The sequence below is a fragment of the Typopeltis vanoorti genome, chromosome 1 (assembly GCF_054136105.1).
Source record: "Typopeltis vanoorti isolate ZY-2024b chromosome 1, IOZ_Tvanoo_1.0, whole genome shotgun sequence".
Classification (NCBI taxonomy): domain Eukaryota; kingdom Metazoa; phylum Arthropoda; class Arachnida; order Uropygi; family Thelyphonidae; genus Typopeltis; species Typopeltis vanoorti.
In genome coordinates, this window is record NC_143549.1 from 85243078 (window position 1) to 85255495 (window position 12418).

At 34.8% G+C, this 12418-nt stretch overlaps 1 protein-coding gene across 3 annotated transcripts in view; it reads left to right on the top strand.

The window, feature by feature from the left end:
* Window positions 1-12418, top strand: part of Dip-C (dipeptidase C) — a 400748-nt gene that overhangs the window by 138208 nt on the left and 250122 nt on the right. For all 3 annotated transcript variants that reach the window (XM_090391828.1, XM_090391835.1, XM_090391843.1), the window contains exon 7: window positions 4823-4867. In XM_090391828.1, the coding sequence (XP_090247954.1) occupies window positions 4823-4867 (45 nt within the window). The remainder of the gene's footprint in view (window positions 1-4822; window positions 4868-12418) is intronic.

A 12418-nucleotide genomic window follows, 5' to 3' on the forward strand; every position in this document is an offset into this window, starting at 1 on the left:
TGTTGTTATGAAGAGCGTTTGAGAGAATGTGGTTTACAGAGATTGGTGAATAGGAGGAAAAGAGGTGATATAGTGAAGAAATTATAAAAAGAGTGAGAGGCCATCCCTGGAAATTGTATAAAGATGTGATGAAGAAGAGTGTTGCATGGAGAGTTGTTGTTGAGTGGAATGCATTTCTGGAGTGCATTGTGAATGCAGGTACTTTAAAAAAACTTCAAAGCTCATTATGATAGACGTTGCTGGTTGAGTGCCCCCCCCCCACACATAATGAGTCTGTTGACTCCATTTAGGTTACTAAAAACTAAAAAATAATAATATTCCAGTAATGTATTCCATTCACCCAAATTCTCCGTGTAAAAAATGTACTCTTCACATCTCTCTCTCTTCACCACACTCTTAAATAACTTCCAGGGATGGCTTCTGATGTTAGTGAGGAGATTTTGTACCCTCGCTAATTTAAACCTTTTTATCATATTACCTCTTTTCCTCCTATCCACCAAACTCTGCAAACTACATTTCTTCAACCTTTCCATAGCCAACATTTCAGAGTCCTGATATTATCTTAGTCTCATCTCTGGATTCTCTCCGGTGTTTCCACATCACAATGAAAGCTAGGTGACCATATCTAACCAGTGCTTTATACAGTGGCACAACCACCTGCTTATCCATGCATATTAATGTATTTCTTATCACAGTGACACTATGTTGGGCATTCTCTTAAACACTTGCAATATGCTCTCTAAACTTCAATCTACTGTCAACCATCACTCTCCTAGATCCCAAATCTCATCCACTTCCTGCAGTACAATACCATCAATATAGCACACAGCTTATATTTCTGCACTCAGAAATGCAACACCTTCCACTTATTAACATTAAAACTATAATCCCACTCCTTTGCCCAAGCTCTGTTCAAATCTTCCTGAAGGGAATTAACATCAGCAGTGCTATTTATATTTCTCTTAACTTTGCATCATCAGCAAACAGCTGAAGATCCCCCAGTCAGGACAGTCCTGGGGCATGATACTGGTAGCCCTCTATTTTTGAGAGACTGCTCCATCATACACTACTTGCTAGTATCATTCAGAGAACCAATCACCAATTTGTTTAACCAATATACTATCCATTCCCATCCCCTGTAGCTTGTACACCAACTTACTATTAGGTAGCCTATGAAATGCTTTTGCAGAGTCCAAGAATATTACTCCATATGAATATATGTTATCTCTTGTTACCTTATTATAAAATTGCTTAAGCACGTCCCACTCTTACAAATCCACATTGACCATCATAAAGAATACTATATTCATTAACCCAATCTTGTATTCTGTTCCTAATCAATCTCTTTGACACCTTGACTATAACAGCAGTTATACAGACTGGTCTGTAATTGGAAACTTTGTCCTAGAAACCTTGTGAGGAATTAACTATTTTGTCATCTTTCCACTCACTTTAAGACTTTCATTAAATAACCAGATCAATGGTATAGCTAACTGTTGTGCACCTTCCTTAAGAATACGTGGTGATATGTCATCCATTCCAACAGCCTTATCAACATTTAACCCAACCAACTCCTGATACACCTCTAATTCTTTCACTTCCAATTCTCCTAATACTTGCTTCCTCTTACATATTGCACAGCATCATCTACAATATCTACAACAATCATGTACACTGATAAAGTGCTCATTCAAAAAATCTAATCTATCTTTTGCGATGGTTACTCTGCTTATCATGACTATTTGCATTGTCAACCTGCCATAATTATTCTTCCTCTTGTTTGGCATATAGTAGAAGAATTCCCTTTAATTTACCTTGACCTGACCATCCAATCTCCTCTCCTACTTCATCTTTTCTTTCTTTAGTGTACTTGTCACCTTCCTAGCTTGCACTTTATTCTCCTCGTGAAGCTGATTGCTACAAACTATCTTGTACATCCCCCATATGAACAGTGATTTCACTGTTCATAAATTTCACTCCTAATCTATTTGTTCTCCTGACTTTTGGCATGGAATTATTTTTATGGATAATTTATATAAATTCACCCTTCATTGTGAACAATAAATGAAAGAAAATGGTGCAAACTACACTTTAGTTTTGTGAAGTGTAAAACTGAAGGTTAAAGTAAGAGACCAACAAATATTAAAAGCAGTGGAGAAAAAGAGATCTACTCATCATCGTGTCATCAACTAAAAAAAAAAAAAAAACAGTCAAAATGTGCTTTCAAGACAAATGGTTAAACGAATTCAAGTGGTTATACTACAAAGATAGTTTGCATTCTGTAATGTATAAAAAAATATCCTGGGATGACTGCTGCCACTAGATTACTCCAAGCTTTTTGAAGTGGAAACATTTAGATTTCATGAAACATCCAATTTTCACAAAACATTTTGTGACATAGACTTGGCAAGAAATCACCAGGAGAAAAAAACATCTCTAACTACTTTCCGATGAAGGATCTATTCTAAAAAAGGTGGAATGTTTGAATTGCCTTTTTAATACAGCCTATTATAAAGCTAAATTCAATAAACTATTCACTGTTTTCAAAAACTTCTATGTCCAGAAGCAGAACAGTATCATCAAATGACATGTAATGTAAAGAAGCTGTATCAGTTTTTGCTGATGTCTAAGGAAATCAAAGACTCCAGTAGCAAGTCCTCTTCTAGATGCATCTTCAGATATTTCAAATGGGGAGAAATAACTCATGCATTATGTGAGATGTATAGATTAAAATGGAAGAAGCATTTATTTATACAATTCCTCTCCAAAACTCAGCTGCAGTGTATTTTGATAAATAAGAAAGTGAAATGAACAAATTCTTCTTGTGATTGAATAAGCAATTTCCAGCTTGATAAGCAATACTTGCTTATCAAACTGGGAATAAAAACAGAGGATTAGTTGCCAAAATTAAAGTGAGAGAGACATGCCAGATCTTACTCTCTCTTTATCAGATAATTACACATAATTTGAATTTAGCTGTTTTAAATTCTATTAGAGATTTTAAATTCTATTCCACTGTTGCCAAAATTGCAACAGTGGAAATATATACGAGCCGTGTTCAAAAAAAGACCAAACTTTTTAAATAGTGCACCAACCAGCACAGAGCACTCACTGTGGTTACTGAGTGCATCTAGCAGCAGGTTTTGACAACAAACTGTCACTTGCCCCATTCTGCTATGAGTATTAGTTGTCAAGTTACATCTACTGAAGTGAGCACATGCACAAGTTGTTTTTCAGATTAGTGACAAAGTGACAATGAAAGAGCTTGAAGAACAACGCATGTGAAATTTTTCTGTTTGGTAAAAATTTTATGGAGACATTTCTATTGCTTAACCAAGCATACAGGGAGGACTGTATGAGCCAAACGCAGTGCTATGAGTGGTTAAAGCGTTAATATATGAGTCAGTCAAATATCAAAGTGATGCTGGTTGTGTTTTTTGATTGGAAAAGCATTGTCCATTATGAATTTGTACCACGTGGTCAGATGGTAAACAAAGAGTTTTACCAGGAAGTTTTAGTGCATTTGAGGGATGCTGTATGCAAGAAGAGGCCTGAATTGTTGAAAAATCAGACTTGGATGTTGCACCACGACAATGCATTGTCTTGGTACAATGATATCAGACATCCATTGTGCCTCCCCCCTCCACCCATCCACTCTATTCTCTGGACTTAGCCCCAGCAGACATTTTCCTGTTTCCCAAACTTAAAACCACTTTGAAAGGATGTCGTTTCCAAACCATAGAGGAGATTCAGAAAAATGCAATAAGAGAACTATGTGCCATCACAGAAAGTGTGTTTCAGGAAGCATTCCAACTATGTCAGAAACGTTGGGAACAGTGTATTGCTAGTAGGGAGACTACTTTGAAGGGGGACAGTGCTTAAAATGTTGTAAAATGAGCAATAAAGTCTTTATAGCAAAAGTTCGTTTTTTTTTTTTTTTTTTTTTTTTTTTTTGAAGACACTTTGTACATATACGTACACAACACACATTTTCCATAATTCATACTATGGGCAGATAAAATTTTTTCTGTGGGCTTCAGAAACACCAGTAGATTTAACTGGTGTTTCTGAAGACCTGTCCATAATTGAATAAAATTAAGAAATTTTAATTTATGAACACTATAAATGCATAATTTCTAATGTTGTTTGTCAGTATATAATGTAATCAACAGCTCTGAAGCTCAAAACTAAGTTGATATTAGAGCTAATATGAGGATGGGAAGTCTGAAAGAAAGAACTTATCTTAAAACCCTTTAACCCCTATGTTTCATCAAATTGTAATCATTTGTTATTTTTCTTTCTTGAACAGAAATATTTTCAAAAATATCTTTTTTTTTTTTTTTTTTTTTTTTTTTGCATTTGTGTATTATTTTTTTATTATTATTATTTACTTATTTTTGTTATGTGAATCTCATCTACAAAAGGTTGTAGACCTATCAACCATTATTGTAGGCTAAAGGTTAGAAAATCTGGAAATACTAATCTACTGAATTCAAATCTCCATGTGAAGTTGGAAATAGTATTTGCAGTTATACTTGGCATGTTCTATAACTGATTAAATAAAATTTGAGATAAAGTTTTCACTTGAGAACCTTGAATGGTTTCTTAACCTCACTCGTGATACTAATATGCTTTAGCTTTACAATCTTCACAGATGGGACTGTCTTAAAAGTCAAAAGTATTACCTTATAGGTAGATAGGTGGGTAGGTTGGTAATTGCAAAGGCTTGGGATTACTAGACATATTAAAAATTCTGATGGTGTTTTTTTTATATATATATTTATTTATTCATTTATTTATTATTATTTATTTTATTTTTTAGTTTCAAGGTTGATAATGAACTTCTTCATCCAGAAATTTCTGAATGGTAAGTGGAATTCATTGCTTCCATTTTAAAAATTATTTATCATACAAAACTTTTAAAACTAGGCAATTAAAACCTAGAATGGTATATGCATTTGTAAAAATGGAAATTCACATTATTCAAAACTGTCAGATTTTTTTTAGTCAAAACTTATCTTCAAATGGCATCTAATTATTTGTGTATAGTAGTTGCTTTTTTGTTCATTTCCTAATATCTTGCAAATATTTATTAAAACATTACAGTTTTCAAATTTATGAATGTTTATCATTACAATAAGTTTATTTATTAAATAATCATAAGCATTAAGCATTAATATGCTCAGTATTGGGACTTTTGATGAAGAGATGAAGTTTCACTGTTCTGATGGCTGATTTTGAAGTGCTTTAGTCTCTCTCTCTCTCTCTTTTTTTTTTTTAATTTTTTTTTTTTTTTATTATTTACAGTTACAGTGTTTATTAGTGTTTTTTTCAGTCTTATTATTTATCAGAGGTATAAGATTTACAGCCCAGTTGAAGTCTTTTAGATTTTTTTTTCTTCATTAATTATGATTTGTACATGTATCTAAGTTCACTTTTGAAAAAATACATCTTTGATAGGTAGGCATTTTGAGTTTGTGTGATAGTCTCTGATGAAAATCATTAGTTTTTAAAACAGCTATTAGACAAGTGTAGTGCAACCCTAATAAAAAAAAAAAAAAAGTTATATACAAGCTCTTTGGGAGATAATTAGTTTTTAGCATTTAAACAGTGCAATACCAAAACAGTTTATGCCATAGATTGTATTTCTATAAACTGTCAATCATTTTTGAAAGCTTATAGAAGCTTCTTATTTTCCCAATTAGCATAAAATAGCAATGAATATTTATTGTCCTTCCTTTTAATAAAAAGATAAGCAGTATTAATTATTACTTTTATAGCTTTAGCCTATTTTTGTTTAGGGGTACCCTATTTATAATGTCATTGACTTTTTACTCGGTTCTAGGGCATTACTGAAGTTTTACATATATATATATATATATATATATATATATATATATATATATATGGGAATAAATTTTTAACTTGGGTATATTGTATATTAGGATAACCAAGCAATTTTATATGTTTGGTTATTTTAACTCCTAATCCCAAGTATGCAAACAATTAAGTTTGCGCCTGAAACAAAGTTCAAGTCTAAAGATGGTACAACACCAGGGCAACTCATTGTAAAGGTGGGTAAAGCTCTGATCACTATTCTTAGTATTAATGAGTTGCCCTGGTGTTGTACCATCTTTAGACTTGAACTTTGTTTCAGGCGCAAACTTAATTGTTTGCATACTTGGGATTAGGAGTTAAAATAACCAAGCATATAAAATTGCTTGGTTATCCTAATATACAATATACCCAAGTTAAAAATTTATTCCCATCAATATCTCCTCCAGAGATTTTTATTAAAACTTAATACACCTTGTTGCAACTTATATAGGTAAAGTTGATAAGGCTCTGTATTACTAAAACCTTGGTATTTAGGGTCTAGCTACTCACTGAGGAGACCTCAAAAAAGGTTGAAACCGGTCTGGGTAGTGACCCCACCCATAATGCATTGCAGTATACATCTTCTAGTGAGATGTGCTTTACATTATGGGAAAATACTAAGAATAGTGATCAGAGATTTACCCACCTTTACAATGAGTTGCCCTGGTGTTGTACCATCTTTAGACTTGAACTTTGTTTCAGGCGCAAACTTAATTGTTTGCATACTTGGGATTAGGAGTTAAAATAACCAAGCATATAAAATTGCTTGGTTATCCTAATATATATATATATATATATATATATATATATATGAAGAATATAAGAGGGAAAATTCAGACATACCTTTAGGATGTTGCTGGCTGTCTTCTTATTCGGCTGCATCCTGACATATGGTGACAACATTCATCTGCTGTTTGATGGGAGTATGATTGAAAGGAAGGAGGGTTTTGGAAAAGGTGGGGGGGGGTAGAGCAAAACCCCCTTCCTTTCAATTCAGACATCCTAAAGGTATGTCTGAAATTTTCCTGTTATATTCTTCATATATTTATCTATGTAAAACTTCAGAAAGGTCTAGAACTAAGTAAAAAGCCAATGATATTATAAAAAGGGGCACTCCTAAACAAAAATAGTCTAAATGGGCATAAAATAAATATTTTCTTAGAGGAGTAACATGGGAATTTTTCCAGAAATAAAAACCTATAGTATTAATTATTTTTTATGAGGTATATGTTTGTGAAAAAGGACATATACAGTCACCATTGACTATATTAATCAGTAGGTGAGAATCGTGGAAATTTGTCAATCATTAACATGTCTAACATATCTTGTCATATGTTATTTTTAACACATTTACAGTCTCTACATTCCAAGCTGTCTTCAGCAGTTCAGTCCACTCATCCACCACTCTCCAGGTAATAAATCTATTGGTTAATTTGGTTAAATATCACCAAATGAAATGTGTGTATTATATCACCTCTCTTGTATGTATGGAATCTACACTTTTTATTTTATTTATTTATTATTACTATTTTTTATATATATATATATCACTCTCACACCTTGAGAGGTAAAAGAATCTATAGCACTTGTTGGGATGGCTGAGTGGTCTAAAGTGTCAGATTCAAGGATAGTATCCCTTCGTACAGTATAACTGTGAATTCTGGTCCACGAATGTGGGCGATAGATTGGCAGACTGGGCTAAGGAGAACGGATGCCAGTTTAATGTAGCAAAGTGTAAAGGTATATATTTTGGAGTGAAAAGATTAGCAGCAGTATACCACATTGGTGGAACTGTACTCCAGGAAATTGACGAGCCAGAGATTTGGGAGTGTTGGTGGATAGGGAGTTGAAGTTTAGGGTGGCACATAGCAGAAGTGGCTAAATCAGCTCATCAGATCACACTTGATTACTGAAGAATACTTTAACGAGCAGAGACAAGCAGGTTATTGTTCCTCTTTATCGAGCCATGATAAGAACCCCCCCCCCCCCATCTTGACTACTGTGCCCAGATCTGGGCACCAAGGTTTCTTCTTGATGGGGAGGAAGTACAGAGGATCCAGAGGCGAGTGACCAAGATTGTAGCTGGTCTATGGAATGAATTTTACAAGAACAGGTTGAAGATCTGTGGGTTATTAATTGGTTGATAGGGTGATATGATTGAGACATTCAAATTACTGAGAGGTTTATACAAGTTTAATTCAGAGGAAATTTTTCAGAACCGGTCTGGTGGTGGGAAAACTAGTGGGCCATCCATGGAAACTGAGAAAGAGTGTAGTTAGGAAGGGTGTTAGAACTAGGTTTTTTACTTAGAGAGTGGTGAATGAGTGGAATAAACTGCCAAAGTCTGTTGTGGGTGCCATCACTGTGAATGAGTTCAAAGCAAAGTGTGATAGATACTGTGCAAATGCTGAATAATTCTTGACATGATGTTTAGGGCCTCTCTCGATGAGTCTAAGGACTCCTTGGAGTTGCCCATAATAATGATAATAATAATACCATTAGTTCTGCATTTAGGCTCTAGGTGAGGCTTGGAAACAAATGAATTTGTTGATAATTTTCTTGAAAATCTAGAGAATACTTATACTAATACTATTGGCGAATACTTCGAGGAAGTCTTTTGCAGAAAGCAGAGGCAGATCAATTAAAAGAAGAAGAGGAAAAAACAAGTTCAATGCATTTGAAGTTTAGACTTTAAAGTGAAACAGGCTGCTGCCTGTTTTTAAAAGACCCAACAGAAAGTGAAAGAACAATGACAGATGCCACTTTGAGTGGAGCATTTTCCATAAATATTGAGGAAGAGAGATCGGATGTCTGTCAATTGGATTGCTATCCTGAATAACATCAATGATTTTTAAAGAAACTTTAGGGACATTAAGCATATCACAACAGAAAAACTTGAAATCAAAAATGGAATTATGCAAGGATGCCCACTTATTCCATGTCTTTTTTAACATTTTTATCTAAAAATTTAATTAAGAAGCAATGTCTACAACCAGGGGTGATTAAGGGTCAAAGCTGTATAACTGAGAGGAGACCTCCACATAGCCTTTAAAGGAATGCGGAGAACCGACCAGGGCTTCTGACCTAATGTCCAATCCTCACCTTCTCGTGGTGCACCCTGTTGGGTATCTACTTTGATACTGAACGAATGAGGATGGGCTGGCAATTTGGGATTTAGCCGACCAAATTGTATTCTTATTGGTTAAACCAAAATAAAAAATGATGGTACAACATGACAAAATTTCATGCCGGCTGGGGCGTCGAGCGGTTAAACAAGGCCCCCCGTTGTTTTCGCCAGGGAACCAGGGCGAACAGCGAAAAGTCAGCTACTGGAAGAAATCTGAAAACAAACCCCAACTCAACATCACCAGAGTTAAAGATCGGTACTATCAACGTAAGAAGCCTGAATGGCAAAGGAATGGTGCTAGCTGAGGAATTAGATAAGTACCAGATCGACATAATACGGGTGACTGAAACAAAAAAGACCAAAACTGGTGAGATCTTTCTGAGCAATAAATACAAAATGTTATATTCAGGCAATGACAATCAAGGAAAAGAAGGAGTAGCCATAGTATTCAACACAAAATACGAGGCCAATCTTCTTGAATGGCAGTCAGTCTCAAGTAGAGTAATGTGGGCAAATATGAGAATGGGGAACTGGACAATGAGACTTATTTCTGCCTATGGTCCCACAGAAGGCTCTACTAAGGTAGAAGTGGAGGAATTTTTTGAGGCTTTAGAAAAAGCAACTGACACAATGAAAAAGGAAAAGTTGGTCCTTGTTGGGGATCTAAATAGCAGAGTAGGAAATGATTGTGAGACATACAAAAATATTTTGGGAAAATTTGGAGAAAAGAGCAAAGCTAATAATAATGGCAAATATCTGTTGGATTTCTGCTCAGGACATGGACTGGTTATTACTAACACCATGTTCCAACATAAAAATGTGCACAAATTCACATGGAGAGAAGAGGCTAGGAATAAGAAAAGTCTCATTGACTATGTTATTGTTAATAGTGATGTTTTCTCCCTGGTGCAGGACACCAGAGTGTACAGAGGATTTGAAATTGGAAGCGATCACTATTTAGTCTTGAGGAGGATAAAATTGAATTTCATATTGAAAAGAATAACATGTAAGAAAGTTTTAAAGCGAATAAAAGTGGAGCAGCTCTCAGATGTGAACTGTAGACTAAAATACAGAAAGATTATTGAAAAGAAAATGAAAGACTTTGAGAACAGGAATCAAACCTTGGAGATTCAGTGGCAAACTCTGAAGAAAACATTGATTGATTCTGCCAGAGAGGCATGTGGTGAGGTTGTGTGCAAGGATAAAAAAATCAGAACTCCCTGGTGGACACAGGAAGTTAAAGAGGCAGTGAAGGAAAAGAAGAAAGCATATCAAAAGTTCCTGGCAAATAAGTCAGCTTTTACTCTTACAGAATACAGAGACAAATGTAAGAAAGCTAAACAGTGTGTAAAACTAGCTAAACAGGAGCAATCCCCTGAAAATAGTAACATGAAACGTCAGGACACTCTATTAGGTGGGCAAATTATACAACGTAATTCGAAATTAGAAGTGATGAAGTGAGGTGAACAGATGCAGGCATAATAAGAAGAAAAAATCACACTATAATCTACTCTGGCATTGACTTCCACCTTAATGGAGTAGCACTTGTCCTAAGTAATAAAATTGCAAAATCTCTACATGGATATTGGCCCATAAATGACAGATCATAACAGCCAAAATAACTGCACAACGATTCAACTTGTATATTATCCAAGCATATGCACCAACCCAAGACCACCCAGATGAAGAGTTGGAACAATTTTATGAAGACATCCAAACTGCAATCCCTAGTGCTAAGTCATCATCATCAAATTCCTGACATGTACCCTCAAAAGGGGGGGGGGGGCACGTACAGGATATGATAGTACCACATGAAAAATTTACATCATTACTAACTTCCTATCTACAATTTTCCTGCAAATTAATCAGTTACTCGACAAGACTCCAACATTGTCATATCCTATATCTCTGTCTTCTAAGGCAATTTTTACTGTATCAATCCACCTATATCTTGGTCTTCCTCTAGGTCTTTTTTTCTTGCCAACCTGGCAGAGAACACTTGTTTTGCAAATATTTCCTCTCCCATTCTGTTTAAGTGACTATACTACCTGAGATTAGCTCTGCTAACACATTCCTGGATGCTAACAATATCAAGTTCTTTCCTAATATCCTGATTTTTAATATAATATTGCCATTGATGCCATCTGTTCATGCCCCTAATCTTTCTCAGGACTCTCATATCTGTGGTCTCTATTCTTTGGTCAAGTGTTTTACTTCTAACCCAGCTCTCGGATCCTTAAGATAAAATTGGTTTGAACACTGTCTTGTGTACAGCTAATTTAGTGTTTGACTAATTACTCTCTTATTCCATGTAAGTTTATTCAGTTGACTTCCTACCATACCAGCTTTTGTTGATTCTGTTGTCAATTTCCATATTTAATTTAGCAGCTTTACTAAAAATTGTGCCTAAGTTGTTGAAATGTTTTACTTGTTCTATAGGGTCTCCATTCACAATGCAGTTGATATTTTCAATGCATCAATTATTCAATTTAGTCAGTGAATCTTGCAAACTTGTAGCGGATTTATTTAGATGGATAATATCATCTGCATAAAGCAAAGTGCTGACATTAACATTTCCAATTTTGATATCAGGTTTAATACCACTTTCCTTCATAATGCGATCCATATAGATAATGAATAACAGAGGGAATAATGTACATTGTTGTCTGACACCAGATTTAACATTAAACCATTTTCCTGTACTTCCTCCAATTCTAACTGCTGACTTACAACTCAAATAAAGACTAAGTATTGCTTGATGTAATCTGACACCACACAGCTGCAGCGATTTGAATAGCTTCTCTCTCATCATCTTGTCATATGCTTTTTCCAGATCTACAAAACTTAAATACAGATCTTTGTTATATTCCCATGATTTCTCAACTATTTGGCATAAAGTGAAAATCTGATATCCTAACAGCCTCTATTATCATCTGGAATTCGTCCCTCTGTCCAGGCCTTCTGAACTATGCATTGCAGCCAATGTAAGACTTTTATACCTAGATACTTGAGCATTTCTGGTCAAATTTCATCTACTTCAGCTGCCTTTCCACATTTCAGGCTTTTGATAGCCTTTTCTATTTCAAATATGAATATGTATTCCTGATCGCATGCCTGGTCGGTGTTTTGTAACATTGTGCTGTCACTGATTGTTTCATTTAGCAATTTTTCAAAGTAATTACTCCATACTTCAAGGATATCTTTTTCTCCTGTTTTCATGTTGCCTTTATCATCTCTAATTCCTTTTATAGTGCTCTTTCCTCCATTTCTGAGCTTCTTCAACAACTTCCAGAATATCTTGCCACCTTCTTGGTATTTATTTTCTATGTTCTTACCAAATTCCTCCCATGACTTTTGTTTAGCCAGTTTTACACGGTATTTAGCTTTCATATATTTGTCTTTGTGTTCTCTAAG